This window comes from Rhinoraja longicauda, chromosome 33, assembly GCF_053455715.1.
Source record: "Rhinoraja longicauda isolate Sanriku21f chromosome 33, sRhiLon1.1, whole genome shotgun sequence".
NCBI lineage: Eukaryota > Metazoa > Chordata > Chondrichthyes > Rajiformes > Arhynchobatidae > Rhinoraja > Rhinoraja longicauda.
This window is the reverse complement of record NC_135985.1, coordinates 20,162,898-20,179,325: the sequence shown is the minus strand read 5'-3', so window position 1 is coordinate 20,179,325 and position 16,428 is coordinate 20,162,898. Positions and strand designations below refer to the sequence as shown.

The 16,428-nt window shown below is 47.6% G+C and overlaps 1 protein-coding gene across 5 annotated transcripts in view; it reads left to right on the top strand.

The window, feature by feature from the left end:
* Window positions 1-16,428, top strand: part of LOC144609075 (A-kinase anchor protein 13-like) — a 452,410-nt gene that overhangs the window by 411,424 nt on the left and 24,558 nt on the right. For all 5 annotated transcript variants that reach the window (XM_078427428.1, XM_078427427.1, XM_078427426.1 and 2 more), the window contains 8 exons: window positions 99-349; window positions 2,611-2,736; window positions 4,042-4,159; window positions 6,117-6,365; window positions 7,694-7,770; window positions 9,877-10,058; window positions 12,265-12,347; window positions 13,925-14,113. In XM_078427428.1, the coding sequence (XP_078283554.1) occupies window positions 99-349; window positions 2,611-2,736; window positions 4,042-4,159; window positions 6,117-6,365; window positions 7,694-7,770; window positions 9,877-10,058; window positions 12,265-12,347; window positions 13,925-14,113 (1,275 nt within the window). The remainder of the gene's footprint in view (window positions 1-98; window positions 350-2,610; window positions 2,737-4,041; window positions 4,160-6,116; window positions 6,366-7,693; window positions 7,771-9,876; window positions 10,059-12,264; window positions 12,348-13,924; window positions 14,114-16,428) is intronic.

Below are 16,428 nucleotides of genomic sequence, written 5' to 3'. Positions count from 1 at the left end.
AAATAGGACTGATGCGATCGTTGTACTGGGATATATAATGAATTGGTTGGTATTTGACCACTCGGTCACTCATCCATTATGTGTGCATGTCTCCTCAGAGTTGATGCAGACAGAAATGCACCACCTGCGGACGTTGAAGATCATGTCCGACATCTACAGCAAGGGGATGTCCAAGGAGCTGCAGTTTGAGAGCTCCATGGTGGACCGCATCTTCCCCAGCCTGGAGGACCTCATCGACATTCACACTCAGTTCTTCAGTCGGATTTTGGAGAGAAAGAAAGAGTCCCTGGTGGAAAACAGTGACCGGAGTTTCATCATTAAAAAGATCGGGGATATTTTGGTGAATCAGGTCAGTAATACATACCGACCGACAACGCCATCAATTAATTTTTTTAATGGAAATAGTCCATACATCGTAGAAATGGGCCATTTGGTGAGAATCCATTACACCAACCCTACATTCATCCAATTAAATTTTCCCCACATTCCCATCATGAGGGGGATAGAAGGGGTGAATGCAGAGTCTTTCACCCAGGCTTAGGTGAGAGGGGAAAGGTTTAGGAGGAAGCTGAGGGGCAACTTTTTCACACAGAGGGTGGCGGGTGTATGGGATGACCTGCCAGAGGCAGTAGTTGAGGCAGGTACTATAACAACATCTAAAAGATATTTAGACAGTACATGGCTAGGGAAGATTTGGAGGGATACATATGGGCCAAAGGGTGGGCTGGTGGGACCAGAGTTCAGGAGACGTCTTGGTCAGCATGGGCAAGTTGAGCCGAAGGGCCCGATTCCTTGCTGCCAGACTCTATGGCACTCTAGTTTCTTCAACCGCTTGTGACAGGATCAGTTGTATCTCCACGTGTGGCTCTCTTGCCTCAGATAGAAACCTGAGCATTTATGTCCCACCTCAGAGACTCAATCTAGGCTAACACTTGCAGTGCAGTATCGGGCAGTAAGGAGTTACTGCAAGATCCTTCATGTGTAATTAGACTGAGGTAGATGGGACTAGTGTAGATGGGGCATCTTGGTCAGCATGGACATGTTGGGCCAAAGGGCCTGTTTCAATGCTGCTTGACCACGACTCCATTCTACACATTCACTTACACATATAGAGTTGTATAAAATCATGAGAGGAATAGATTGGGTAGATGCACAGAGTCTGTTGCCCAGAGTTGGTGAATCGAGGACCAGAGGACATAGGTTTAAGGTGAAGGGGGAAAAAAATTAATAGGAATCTGAGGGATAATTTTTTCACACAAAGGGTGGTGGGTATGTGGAACAAGCTGTCAGAGAAGGTAGTTGAGGCAGGAACTATCCCAACGTTTACGAAACATTTAAATAGGTAGATGGATAGGACCAGTTTGGAGAGATATGGTCCAAATGCAGGCAGGTGGGACTAGTATAGATGTAGGACATGTTGGCCGATGTGAGCTAGTTGGGCCAAAGGGCCTGTTTCTACGCTGTATGACTCTATGACTAAGGGTAACTCACAGTGGCTGAGTAACCTGCCAACCTGGAGACTGAGTGCAAATGTCACTTCAAGAGCCACATGGCTGAACACAACACAGTGCCAACACCCTGAAATCTCCACCCCATCTTATTTCCTGCTTTCTGCTCCAGCATTTCTCAGGCTGTGTTTAGACCAGCTCATTGGTGGTAGCAGCGATTTAAGTCTCATAAAAGCTTTAAAGCAAGCAGCCCTCCATGACATAAAGCTTTGCGATTTCAAAGTGTGCCAAAGAATATTAACAGGTTGTTTTGTAAAGCAAACATTTGTTTGAAAATAGAGATTGATATCTTAACTTTAATTGGTAAAGTCATGGGTCAAAGACAGGTAAATGTGGTTGAGGTGCACGCTACATTTGTAGAACTGATTCAGAGGCCAGAACAACCTACTCCTGTTCCACGAGATACAATCCTCTCCGTCTTCTGTTCCTTCCTGCCCCAGACCCCATTGCTGTCCCACTCCAGGTTTTCTTCCCCCCAGCACACAGTTGCCATGTTTCTGGTGCCAATAAAGTAGTGGAAGCTCTCATTATAGACACGTTGGTCCCTCTTTGTTCTCGGCGGCCCACCCCTCTTTGTTTAGACCAGAGACAATAGGTGCAGGAGTAGGCCGTTCCGCCCTTCGAGCCAGCACCGCCATTCAATGTGATCATGGCTGATCATTCACAATCAGTATCCCGTTCCTGCCTTCTCGTTTCTCTGGACATCCCCGCCACACCGTGTCCCTCTGTGTCTCGGCTGCCCCAACCACCTCTCCTTGCCCAAACCATCTCTTTGCGGAAATGTAATCTCTATTAGGGGTGCATTAGTCCCTGCTTTGGTGATTGAGCAGGAGAAGTGCATGTGCGTAATACTTGGCTAATTGTATTAACAGTCACATTCTTATAGCCTAGATCTTTTAGCTGAAGCTTGCATCTTTCAGGCAAGCGAGGTGCATTGAGTAGGTCTTCCTTTTGTTACGGTAATTGTGACCTTTTCTTTGATGCCCATTAAATTCAGTTGTCTGGACTAGATTTGCCTACATGGATTAAGAAGACTTCATTTCATTCTGAAAGGGGCAGCCTCTATCCTCCCTAACCTGTGCCCTGGTGCTTTATTTGACAGTTCTCTGGATCTAGTGCCGAGCGATTGAAGAAGACCTATGGAAAGTTCTGCGGCCAGCACAACGATGCAGTGAACTTCTACAAGGAGCTGTTGGCGCGAGAGAAGAAATTCCAGTCCTTTGTCCGGGTGCGTGCAGACTCCACTCAAACAGTGGCTGACTGAAACAATAACCATTTTAACTCCCCCTCCCATTCCCACACTGGCCTTTCTGTCCTAACCTCCTCCATTGCCAGAGTGAGGCCACACGCAAATTGGAGGAACAGCACATCCTATTTTGCTTTGGTAGTTTCCAACCCAGCAGTTTGGACGTTGAATTCCCTAATGTTAGGTAACTTCATCATAATCATAATATACTTTATTAGCCAAGTATGTTTTGCAACATACGAGGAATTTCATTTGCCATACAGTCAGGACAATAAAAAGCAACAGAACACACAAAATACATTTTAACATGAACATCCACCGCCTCCGCATTCCTCACTGTGATGGAAGGTGAAAGAAAGTTCAATCTCTCCCTTCTTTGTCCTCCAGCGGTCGGGGGCCTCTAACCTTCCATTGAAGGGACGATCTTGACTCCCGTAGCCGGCGGCAGGCCTTCCTCATCGGGGCGATCAAGCTTCTGCATCGGGGGAGAATCTCAGCTCCCCCATGCCGGGCGATCTACCCCGGGTCGGGGCTTGTCGAACTTCGTGCAGCTTGGAGCTTCCCGACCTCGGTCTCAACCCGAGACTGCGAGCTCCCTGATGCTAAAGTCCGCAGGCTGCGGTTGGAGCGTTGATCCAGGCAAGGGATCGGATGGTAAGTCGACGCCCCGTGGTGGGGCTCAAAGTCAGTCCCAGGCAAGGCCTCCAGCTCCACGATGTTAGGCCGCAGAGCGACCGGGAGATACGATCCGGAAAACAATCACATCTCCGGATTGAAAAAAAGTTTTCCCCCACATAAAACAACCCAGGGAACATTAACACATAGTTTTAAAACTCACCAAAAATAACAAAAAAAAAGGATGAAAAGGACAGACAGACTATAGGCGAGGCTGCCACCGAAGCGCCACCCGGTGGAAACTTCGACAAATAATCCCGTTTTCCTCACCCCTCCCTCCAATAAAAGTCCACAGGTAACCAGTTCCACAGTTGGCCACCATGAATCCCTCTTGGGATCACACCAACAATTGGCCTATCGGGGAGCCACCCTGCCTGATGCCAAGTGTTGCTCGCCATGAATTGTCCTCGTTTTTTCTTGCATCCAGTTTCTCCTCCCTATAATCAGCCCGAAGAAGGGTCCCAACCCGAAACGTCACCTATCCATGTTCTCAAGAGATGCTGCCTGACCCGTTGACTTACACCAGCATTTTGTGTTTATATCTCTGACTGTTTGAAACCTGCCTGCTTGGATCCTCGCTCTGAAGTGTCTTCTTTTTTTTTACCTTTTCAGAAAAAAATGTCCAATTCCATAGTTCGAAGGTTAGGGATCCCGGAATGTATATTACTGGTTACTCAAAGGATTACCAAGTATCCGGTGATTGTCCAGAGAATCATCCATCTTACCAAAGGTAAGCAGTGAGTCGTGGACTCACACAGCACAGAAACACAACATCAACCCACCATGTCCATTCCCACCGTCAAGCGCACACTTATTCTCACCGATGCTACTTATTCTCGCAAATGACCCACTGAGTTCCTCCAGCAGCTCTCTTTTTTTGCTCCAGATTCCAGCTTTGACAATCTCTTGAGCACCCATCTGTACTCATGCCATTTACCTGCACATAGTCCATTGCCTTCTAGGTTTTATTAATAGACAATCGACAATAGGTGCAGGAGGAGGCCATTCGGCCCTTCGAGCCAGCACCGCCATTCAATGTGATCATGGCTGATCATTCCCAATCAGTACCCCGTTCCTGCCTTCTCCCCATACCCCCTGACTCCGCTATCCTTAAGAGCTCTATCTAGCTCTCTCTTGAATGCATTCAGACTTGGCCTCCACTGCCTTCTGAGGCCGTGAATTCCACAGATTTTTCAACTCTCTGACTGAAAAGGTTTTTCCTCATCTCCGTTCTAAATGGCCTACCCCTTATTCTTAAACTGTGGCTGGTTCTGGTTCTGGAAAGATGCAGCATGGTAATTCGATTGATTGAAAGATGCAGCATGGTAATTCGATTGATTGAAAGATGCAGCATGGTAATGAGCCCTGCTGCCAACCGAGTCCATGCCACCCTTCCATTACCTGTTCACATGAGTTGAATGTGATCCCACTTTCTCATCCACTCTCTACACACTTGGGGCAATTTACAAAGGACCATTAACCTCCAAACCCGTGCATCTTTGGGATGTGGCATGAAACCAGAGCAACCGGAGGTAACCCAGCTGGTCTCAGGGAGAACGTGCAAACTCCACACAGGCACAGTGCCCGGGTCTCTGGCATGGCGAGGCAGCAGCTCTGCCTGCCACACCACCATGCTGCCCTGTGTGCTGGCAATTCAAATGTTCCCCTAAATACCTGCTGAATGTTGTGAGAGTACCTGCCCTCACCATCCCCTCAGACAGTGCGTTACAGACTCTAACCACCAGCTGGGTGGAGAAACAAATCTTCTTCAGAACCCCTCTAAACCTCCCATCACCCACCCTGATGGGGCGGCCCAGTGGGAGACTTGCTACATACAGCCCCAGAGATCCAGGTTCGATCCTGACTACTGATGCTGTCTGTACGGTGTTTGTACATTCTCCCCGTGACCGCGTGGATTTTCTCCAGGCCCTCCAGTTTTCTCCGGTGCGAACTCAGTGGGCCGAAGGGCCTGTGTCTACACTGAATAAAACTAAAAAAGGCCCTGAATCTAAGCCCCCTAGAGTAGTCATAGAGTCATACAGCGTGAAAACAGGCCCTTCTGCCCAACTCGCCATGCCGACCAACATACCCCATCTACACTAGCCCCACCTGCTTGTGTTTGGGCCATATCCCTCTAAATGTTGAACGCTCAGCTACACATATCCCATTTCTACTTTTAGACACCTGGGGAAAAGCATCCATCTATCTACTCTATCTGTGTCCCACATAATTGTGGATAAGACTATCAGATCACCCCTCAGCCCCCTGTGCTCCAAGGAACAAAGTCCCAGCACACTGATCCGCTCCTCAGAATTGAAATGCTCCATCTTAGTGAATCTCCTCTTAATCTCGCCCAGTCTGTGACATTGCCTTTTTAAATCCAGAGATTGTGGCAATTTGCAGCTTTGCCAGGTGTCTATTTGTCCCACCTCATCAATGTCATGTGTACAGGGTGCTGTTTAAGCTAACCCTGTTCTCAGCTCTTGATCCAAAGTCCCTTCAGTACAAGGTTCTTTTCAAAATTGAGGAGAGATTCTGTCTCCTGCGTTCCTACAGATGGAAATCTCCATTTCTCCCTCTTTCCCCACCCCGTGCATCCTGCTCTCTGGATGAGAACCCGCCTGTGTGTTTCTGATTACAATTGGATGAGGTGCTCACTCTGATTTTTCGCTAATTACTCTTTGCAGAAAACGAAGATGATTACGCTGACCTCACCAGGGCGCTGGTGATGATTAAAGAGGTGATTGCAGCGGTGGACCACAAAGTGAATGAATGCGAGAAGAGGACCAGACTGCAGGAGATCCACTGCAGGACTGAGACCAAAGCCATCATGAGACTGAAGAGTGGCCAGATGTTTGCAAAGGAAGACTTGATACGGAGAAAGCTGGTGCATGATGGACCGGCCACGCTGAAAACAGCGGCAGGGAGACTAAAGGGTACATCATCCTCCCTTCCATAAATGAAGCACAATGCCCAATGGGTGCTGGTTAGGTCACACAAAGGCCCATGACTAATGGCAGGCACTCTCTTGTTGGAGGAACACACTCCGTAAGGCTAATTGGAGATTACTCCACCCACCTCACAGTGAAGGGGGGGGGGTGAATTCAACTTGTTCCTACCAAGTGGATACGTTAGAGGCAGGAAACATGTTCCCAATGTTGGGGGAGTCCAGAACAAGGGGCCACAGTTTAAGAATAAGGGGCAGGCCATTTAGAACTGAGATGGGGAAAAACTTTTTCAGTCAGAGAGTTGTGAATCTGTGGAATTCTCTGCCTCAGAAGGCAGTGGAGGCCAGTTCTCTGAATGCATTCAAGAGAGAGCTAGATAGAGCTCTTAAGGATAGCGGAGTCAGGGGGTATGGGGAGAAGGCAGGAACGGGGTACTGATTGAGAATGATCAGCCATGATCACATTGAATGGCGGTGCTGGCTCGAAGGGCCGAATGGCCTCCTCCTGCACCTATTGTCTATTGTCTAAGTTCTTGGAGAATGGATTAGCAACATAAGCTGGTGATCTCCTTAACATTACTTGCTTTCCAATAGTTTAGGGCTGGGCAATAAATGCCAATCTTTTAGTAGGAGCAGACTTTTGACCTGCAAACTTTATTATACAATGATAACTTTGGCAAATTTCTAGTTTGAGTAACCCAAGAATTCTCATGCTGATAGGAACCCTACAAATCCTTTCATGGAATGCATCATTGCCTCTTGTTCATCTTTGTCAGTCTTTTGTGCGCACTGACCTGACATTCCTTGTGGGATGGTAGCTGCTTAGAAAGACACGATCTACTCCCCACAACAGGTGAATATATATATATATATATATAGACACAACATGCTGGAGTAACGCAGCGGGTCAGGCAGCATCTCTGGAGTAAAGGAATAGGTGAAGTTTCGGGTCAAGACCCTTCATCAGACCCAAAACTTCACTTATTCCTTTCCTCCAGAGGTGCTGCCCGACCCGATGTGTTACTCCAGCATTTTGTGTCTATCTTCAGTATAAACCAGCATCTGCAATTCCTTATACAGGTGAATATATATGTAGTTTCCCAGTGGTTTACCGTGGGGATCTGTAACAGATTTCCAAATTACTGGTTTTGAGAGAAAATAGCCCGATAATTCATCTTTCCATAATTTCTCTCTCCCAAGATTTGCAAGGTAGCCTGACATCCTGGTGGTTGTTGAAGTGATACTGAAGATTTGTGCTAGTGGGAGCAACTGTGCTCACACTCCCTGTATGTTAACCACCTACTCCTTGCCTTCCAGAGGTCCACGCTGTTCTGCTGTCCGACATGCTCGTGTTTCTTCAGGAGAAGGATCAGAAGTATACTTTTGCTTCGTTGGTAAGTTAGAATTTAATTGATAACTTTCCTTGGTCTTACACTCCTCCACATCACTCCGGTGTTACCGATTACACACTGCACCCCTTTCAGAATATCCCCGGGCTTTTGGCCACTGATGCTTTTGGAGAAGGGTAAACATTTAGGTGAACTGTTCGAGGGTGAAGAAAGTTTAGTATCACAACACGGATCGGCCTCACCAGCTCGACTCCCTGAGGGGCCACAGTGGCTGGGAGCAGAGACAATTTATGAACACAGGGCTCCTGCAAGCAGCAAGCTAGCAATAACTAGCCCATCTGCTTCTCTGAGATTAATTGAAGGACAAATATTGACTGGGAGAGCCAACCCTGTTGTAAAACAGTGTCCTTCATACTTAGAGAGTCCATGGATCGTTTAGTTTAGAGATACAGTGCGGAAACAAGCCTTTCGGCCCACCTAGTCCCTGCCGACCAGCGACCCCTACACACTAACACTATCCTATACACACCAGGGACAATTTACGATTACACCAAGCCAATTAACCTAGAAACCAGTACGTCTTTGGAGAGTGGGAGGAAAACGGAGCGCCCGGAGAAAACCCACGCAGGTCACGGGGAGAGCATACAAACTTCATACAGTCAGCACCTTTAGTCAGGATCAAACCTGGGTCTCTGGCGCTGTAAGGCAGCAACTCTACCGCTGCGCCACCATCGTTTGAACCTTATCGCAGACGCACCAATTCTAGTTCAGTGCTCCCCTCAGTATTGCACCAAACAGTCGATCTCAATTTGTGTCATCAATTCTCTGAAGTTTACAATCGTCTGACTCATTTTGAAGAGTGCTATCCGAGTCATAACTGACCACAAGCAGTCAGTACCGACCATCCACAATGTCTGCATTTTACTTCCGTGAAGGAAGAGCTATAACAGGTTGCAACCAGCTGTTATTCGGAGTATTGCATTTAGTTAGGAGTATTGTCTTCAGTTTTGGTCAACCTGCTATTAAAATGACGTTGCTCGGCTGGAAAGGGTGCAGAGAAGATTTATAAGGATGTTGCCAGGACGTGAGGGTCTAAGCTGTAGGGAGAGGTTGGGCAGGCTAGGGCTTTATCCCTTGCAACACAGGAGGATGAGGGGTGATCTTATAGAGTTGTACGATCATGAGGGGAATAGATAGATGAAATGCACAAAGTCTTTTACCCAGAATATGGGAATCAAAAACCAGGGGACATAGGTTTAAGGTGAGAGGGGAAAGATTTAACAGGAACCTGAGGGGCAGATTTTTCACACAGAGGGTGGTGGATATATGGAATAAGCTGCCAGAGAAGGTCGTTGAGGCAGGTACTAATGCAACATTTAAAAGACATTTGGACAGGTACAAGTATAGGAAAGATTTAGAGGGATATGTGTAGATGAGGCATCTTGGTTAGCATGGGCAAGTTGGAGTGAAGGGCCTGTTTCCATGCTGTTTAATTTTAGGACTACTATAACTACCCCTGTTTAACTTGAGAGTTGTTTGAACTCTGCGAGATGATATTGCTGTTGCAATACTGAGTGCTTTGTCACAAGTGTTGTTTCTAAGATCAGGAGTAGGTCAGAGAGCCACCTCAGAACGTTCTGACAATCGTTGAGGTCCAGACTGATTCAGGATGGAGATTCAGAGGTCGTGTCTGCTGATGTGGACGAGTGTTTGATCTGGCGGCAGGAAATCAGTCTGTACGATCTATCAAGAAGATGAGAAAATAACTGCAGATGCTGGTACAAATCGAAGGTATTTATTCACAAAATGCTGGAGTAACTCAGCAGGTCAGGCGGCATCTCAGGAGAGAAGGAATGGGTGACGTTTCGGGTCAAGACCCTTCAATGGTCTCGACCCGAAACGTCACCCATTCCTTCTCTCCTGAGATGCCGCCTGACCTGCTGAGTTACTCCAGCACTTTGTGAATAAATATCAAGAAGATGAGATCATTTCAGACAGACTCAGCCGAGTGAAACTCGAGATAAATTAAATAGAAGGGAAGTCTAGGGGTGTCTGTGCCGTGAGCACGCCATCTATTCATGCTTTGCCCCCTCACTCTCCTCTCCTCATCCTCACTGATACACGCGTGTTGCTTTCTCACGTGTGCTCCAGGACCAGAAGTCGACGGTGGTGCCGCTGCAGAAGCTGATTGTGCGGGAGGTGGCGCACGAGGAGAAGGGGCTGTTCCTGATCAGTGCCGCAGCCCAGGAGCCAGAGATGTACGAGGTGCGAGCAAGCTCCAAAGAGGAGAGGACCAACTGGATGCAGATCATTCAGCAGACAGCCGACATCATGTAAGTGTTTCATGTGGGGGCGTGCAGGAGAGACCCAGCGGAGATCAACACAGACAGCTGCCTTTTTGCCATTGCACCAATCACCTACTGACCTGTCTCACCCCCCCCCCCCTCCCTCTCCCCCCCCCGACCCACCCCTCCCCGAGCCCCACCCCCACCCCCCCTCCCGAGCCCCCCCCCCCCCACCCACCACTCCGCCCCACCACCCCCCTCCACTCTCAGTCCTGGTCCAAGGTCTCGACCTGACACATCAACATTCCCTCCCCCCCCCCCCCCACAGATGCTGAGTTCCTACCATGTTTGCCTTTTTGCTCCAGATTCCAACACCAGTAATCTCAGTTGCATCCCGCAACGTTAACTCTTCCTCTCAAAGTCTGAGCAGCTTTTCAAAGGGAATCGATTGTGCACGTGTAATCTCCTGGTGCTCAGGAGTTCTTTAATTTTGAATGACGGAGTAGATTGGGATCTTGGAATTATACTCGCAGGGCTGACATTTCACCCTCGGACGTTCTCAGCAATAGTTGGCCAAGTCAGCCAATGTTCTCTCACTGGTCATTGCTCTGAAGAAGAGTATTCAATTAGAGACTGCATTTTGATTGATTGATTGATTGAAAGATACAGCATGGAAATAGGCCCTTCAGCCCATCTAGTGCATGCCTACTACTGATCACCCTTTCATACTAGTTCTATGATATCCCATTTTCCCATCGATCTCCCTGCACACTAGGGGCAATCTACAGAGGCCAATTGACAGTCCAACCTGCATATCCTTGGGATGTGGGAGGAAACTGGAGCACCCGGAGGAAACCCCCATGGTCTCAGGGAGAACGTGCAAACTCCACACAGATAGCAGTCAAGGTGATGATCGAACCCGGGTCTCTGGCGCTGGGAGACAGGTCTACCATCTGTGCCACCGTGCTGCCCTAAGCCAGCATTTACTTCTATGCCAGCCTTTCCAGTCATGAGTTATATATTTGTACAGTTCCTGGACCATAGTTTCCTTCTACATTGTCTGCTGGGACTGGGATTGTTGCCACTAGTTTAGTTTAGAGATACAGAACGGAAACAGGCACCGGCCCACTGAGTTCACGCCGGCCAGCGATTTCCCCGTACACTAGCGCTATCCTACCCACAGGACAATTTTACCATTTTTTTTTTACCGAAGCCAATTAGCCAACAAATCTGTATGCCTTTGAAATCTGGGAGGAGACCAGGGTTCCCCGAGGAAAACCCACGCAGGTCACTGGGAGAACGTACAAACTCCGTACAGCCAGCACCTGTAGTCAGGATTAAACCCGGGACTCTGGCACTGTGAAGCAGCAACTGTACTGCTGTGCCATCGTGTCGCCCGTTCTCCATCTAGTGTCGGCGATGAAACATGCTCACAGTTTCTCAGTGAATGCGCAGTAGGTGGGTGAGGCATCTTCCCAGGAGCAAACATCCTGTATCAGAGGGATAACTGCCAAGACACCACACATCACCGAACAGAACTCTGCCAGGCACCTTTGTTTCCTGCGGTCATTGCCAGAGATTAAACTTAAATCAGGAAGGAATTGTAAATGCCGCCCAAGACTTCCGGTCCGAGGTGAGAGGCCATTGCCAAGGGCATTTGTTTTCACACTGAGATTGGGTTTCAGCGCTTCCTTGCTCAATTTGATCCATGTGTTCATTTTAGTGACTCATAGAGTCATATAATGTGGAAACAGGCCTTTCGAACCAACTTTCCCACACCGTCCAATATGTCCCATCTACACTAGTCCCACCTACCTGCATTTGGTCCATATCCCTCTAAACCTATCCTATCCATGTACCTGTCTAAATGCATTTTAAACGTTGCGATAGTCCCTGCCTCAACTACCTCCTCCGGCCTGAAGAAGGGTCTCGACCCGAAACGTCACCCATTCCTTCTCTCCTGAGATGCTGCCTGACCTGCTGAGTTACTCCAGCATTTTGTGAAATAAATACCTTCGATTTGTACCAGCATCTGCAGTTATTTTCTTACACTACCTCCTCCGGCAGCTCGTTCCATACACCCACCACCCTTTGTGTGAAAAAGTTATCCATAATAAAAATCACACAGACCCATTGAATCTTCTGAGCACTCCCAACTCTCGTTTCTTCTGCAACCACCTCGTGAAAGGACTTTTTTCCCCCCTCTCCATCTCTCCTCTAATGCCGGAAACCTCTATTCTGTCACCTGCTATAGGGTGCAGGATGAAGATGAGGGAATTCCGAGCGAGTCGGAGGAAGACAGGCGACAACTGGAGAGCAGAGCCAAAGAGCTGAAAGGTACAGCTGTTAGTTTATTGCACCGTGAGAGAGAGAATTGGAAAATAGACGGTTTAGACTCAAAGGACTGGGGTTGTGGCTTGTATTAGTGTGTTTAGTTTAGAGATACGGCGTGGAAACATGCCCTTCGGCCCACCGAGTCCACGCCGGCCAGCGATCCCCGCACACTAATGCTATCCTACAGACTGGGGACAATTTGCAATTTTTACCAAAGCCAATTAACTTACAAATGTGCACGTCTTTGGAATGTGGGAGGAAAACCGGAGCACCCGGAGAAAACCCACGCAGGTCACGGGGAGAACGTGCAAACACTGTACAGACAGCATCCGCAGTCAGGATCGAACCTGGGTACATGGCGCTGTAAGGCAGCGACTTTCCCGCTGCGCCACCGTGCCAGGTTTGAAAGGCAATTTTTATAAAACTGTTAGTTGGACATCTTGGGAAAAAATGAATTGGCAGTTGTGAAGAAAGTAGGCTTTAGTTATGGGCAGATTGCATTTTGAGTTGGTTTCCTTCTTCAAACTGATGTTCAGTCCGCCCAAAACATTGTCTATTCATTTCCCTCCACAGATGCTTCCCGGCCCGCTGAATTGCTCCAGTAATTGTTTTTTTTCCTCGCTGTTCCAGCATCTGCATTCCCTTGTGGCAGCACTTATAGAGAGTTTAATGTTGATTAATTGGAATGAATGCTTGCTGAGAAGACTTGCCTTTTCTTTGTTCATGTGATCATTTAAAAGAATCAAGAATTATTTGATCAAAAACTCCTTATATGTTGCTACTTGATCTTGAATACTATGATTCAGGTTATTGGTGGTTAGACCTCGATGCTTAGGTTTAGGTTTATTATTGTCATGTGTACCGAGGCACAGTAAATAAGTTTATTTTCCATGCCATTAAATCAGATCAGACACTACACCTAAATACAATGAAGTCAAACTCAAGTACAATAGGTAGAGCAAAGGGGAAGTTATAAAGTCCAGAATATAGTTCTCCACATTGTAGCGCATCAGTTCCATAGACAAAGTTCGATGTCTTCAATGGGGTAGAGATGAATTGGACTGCACCCTGGCTTATGGAAGGACCGTGGGGAAGCCTAATAGCTTAAGAACATCGAGGAAAAAATGAATTACTGGAACAACTCAGGGAGGCCAGGCAGCATCTGTGGAGGGAAATGAATAGACAAGAGGGGAAGAAGCTGTTCCTGAGCCTGGTGGTGCGTGCATTCAACCATCTGTACCTTTTGGCAGATGGGAGAAGAGAGATAGAAGAATGACTGGGATGGGACATTGTTTATTATATTTAATGTCTAATCCTGCACAATGGACAAATTTGTAACAGCCTGCAGCTGGCCAAAGATTCTCTCTCATAGTTTGCAGAAGTGGGCTCCTTACGGGTCACTTTAGTCCATATGAAAGATCACTGGTGAAAAAAATATTTTGTTCCGCCTTTTCGCCATCTGGGTCAAGTTCAGTCGGGTGGGTGTTCACCCATTGCTTGGTCCATGTGATCCACACACCAGTTAATACCGATGCATTTGATTGAACTCTGTTCTTCGTTTGATTACCTTCACAACACAGAAAAGCTGCTGGAAAGAGACCAACAAATCCTCTTGCTGCTGGAGGAAAAGCTGAGGCTGTACAAGGAAATGGTGGAGTCGAGTGGCCATGAAGAGGCATCTCAGAATTTGATTACAAGGTCTTTGTTCAGAGCCAATTCAGAGGATGCCCCGAAAGGCGAGTCGCTGATCAAGGATGCAATGAAGGAAGGTAAGTGCACTGCCGTCTAACCTGACCGCTCGTACATTTGTGGGGCAGGTAATGTTGGGTCAGATTGTCACGGGCGTAGAAAGAGACCATTCTTCCCATTGAATCCATGCTATCTAAAAAGGAACTAATTACCCAACGACAGGTCCACCACTGGTTTTCTGGCAACTGGTGGTCCAGCCCCCACTTTAATCCGGACAAAATTCTTCTCTTCCCCCCCCTCGAAATCTCACCAGAAAAGGTGGCCAATCTCTACCTCATAGGGACTTCTGTGCCAATCGGCAGGGCGAATGTGCCACCTGCCAGGGCTCTGGAGCTCCAGCCTGGCCGGAGCCGATAGATTCGTTCCCGGGCCGGTAGCTTGGGCCCTCAGGGCCGTAACCACTCTTGGTCCGGATAATCCAGAAAGGCTCTGGAATCAAGGGTGGTGAAAAATCGATGTTGCACCTACACACTTGGATGTGGGGAGAAGGTTTCCACTCGTGGGAGAATCTAGGACTAGGAGTCATAGCTTTAGAATTTAAGGACGTTCATTTTGGAAGCCGATGAGGAGGAATTTCTTTAGTCAGAGGGTGGTGAATCTGTGGAATTCTTTGCCACAGAAGGCTGTGGAGGCCAAGTCAGTGGCTATATTTAAAGCAGAGATTGTTGAATAGTACAGGTGTCAGAGGTTATGGAGAGAAGGAGGTAGCAATGAATCAGCCATGATTGAATGGCGGAGTAGACGATGGGCCCAATGGCCTAATTCTGCTCCTATCACTAATGATCTTATGAACTGTGGTCTCTTCATCCAGGTTATGACACTTCAATGCATATTTAAGATGAGTGTTTTTGCATCCACCACTTTTTCTCACAGGGCTTTAATGAAACTTAAGGGAATATTTTCAAAGGAGTTCTTGAAAATCATGACAGTCGGCGCTGGAAGTAGCTGGAGATAAAAAAAATTGTGGCAGGGACAGTTTTGTGAAAGGGTGGAATGTAGATGACAATAAAGTGTGGATGGTGGGTTCACTAAGTCAGGAAGATGATGATCCAAGCCTATATAGAACATCTTGTTCTACCCCCCCCCCCCCCCCCCCTAGACATTGGCGTGCCATTAACCACCACTACTGGCCACTTCATAAACAGAGTTGGCATTCCATGGTATAGAAATAGCTGCACACCAGATGTGCTTCAAATAGTCTCAGTAAGTCAGCATGCCAGTCCTAAAAGTTGGCAGCTCTGTCCTGCAAGAAAATTCTTAAATTCCCATGATGTTTGCACATCTAACCAATGCCAAGTTGTTACGTTTGTTGATCAACATCAGAGTAGCATCAAACCGACCGACATTTTCTCATTATTACTTTAAATGGTGGTGTGCAGCCGGTGGGCAGAACCTCTGGTCAAGGGCAGAACATTCAACTGGAGGCTTCCCCTCCAATGAAATGTTTCTTTCATTCGTGCGATGTGGGCATATCCAAACTGGCATTTATTGCCCTTGAGAATCCAATGGTTGATCATCCTTTTCATCGATGCCCTCAATCCTATGACTGTGCCCTCTGGTGGTATAAGACAATAACTGCAGATGCTTGTACAAATCGAAGGTATTTATTCACAAAATGCTGGGGTGACTCAGCAGGTCAGGCAGCATCTCAGGAGAGAAGGAATGGGTGACGTTTCGGGTCCCATTCCTTCTCTCCTGAGATGCTGCCTGACCTGCTGAGTTACCCCAGCATTTTGTGAATAAATGCCCTCTGGTGAACTCGCTGAAATGGTGGGACAGTTCAATTTGGGAGTGATCAGAGGACCAAGGTTGGAAAAGGTCTTGGAGATTCTGGATGGAGCAGATAAGAGAGAGAGGGGAGGGGGGGAGAGAGAGAAAGAGAGAGGGGGGGAGAGAGAGGGAGAGAGTTAGCTAGTTAGCTAGCTAGCTAATTGAGCTTGAGTTTGTTGGGTTGTTTAAGCCAAGGCAGAGGCTGGATCAGAGAGGTTTGCCAGAATGATCCCAGGGATGACTGGGTTAATGTACGAGGGCGTACTCTCTGGAGATTAGAAGGATAAGGGGGGGGGGATCTCATTGAAACCTACCAAATAATGGAAGGCCTAGATAGAGTAGATGTGGAGAGGATGTTGCTACTGGTGGGAGTGTCAAAGACCAGAGGACACGGTCTCAGAATAGAAGGGCGTACCTTTAGATTGGAGATGCGGAGGAATTTCTTTAGCCAGGGGGTGATGAATCTGTGGAATTCACTGCTCCAGATGGCTGTGGAGGCCAAGTCATTGGGTATTTGAAAGCAGTGATTGATAGGTTCTGGATTAATAAGGGTGTCAAATGTTGC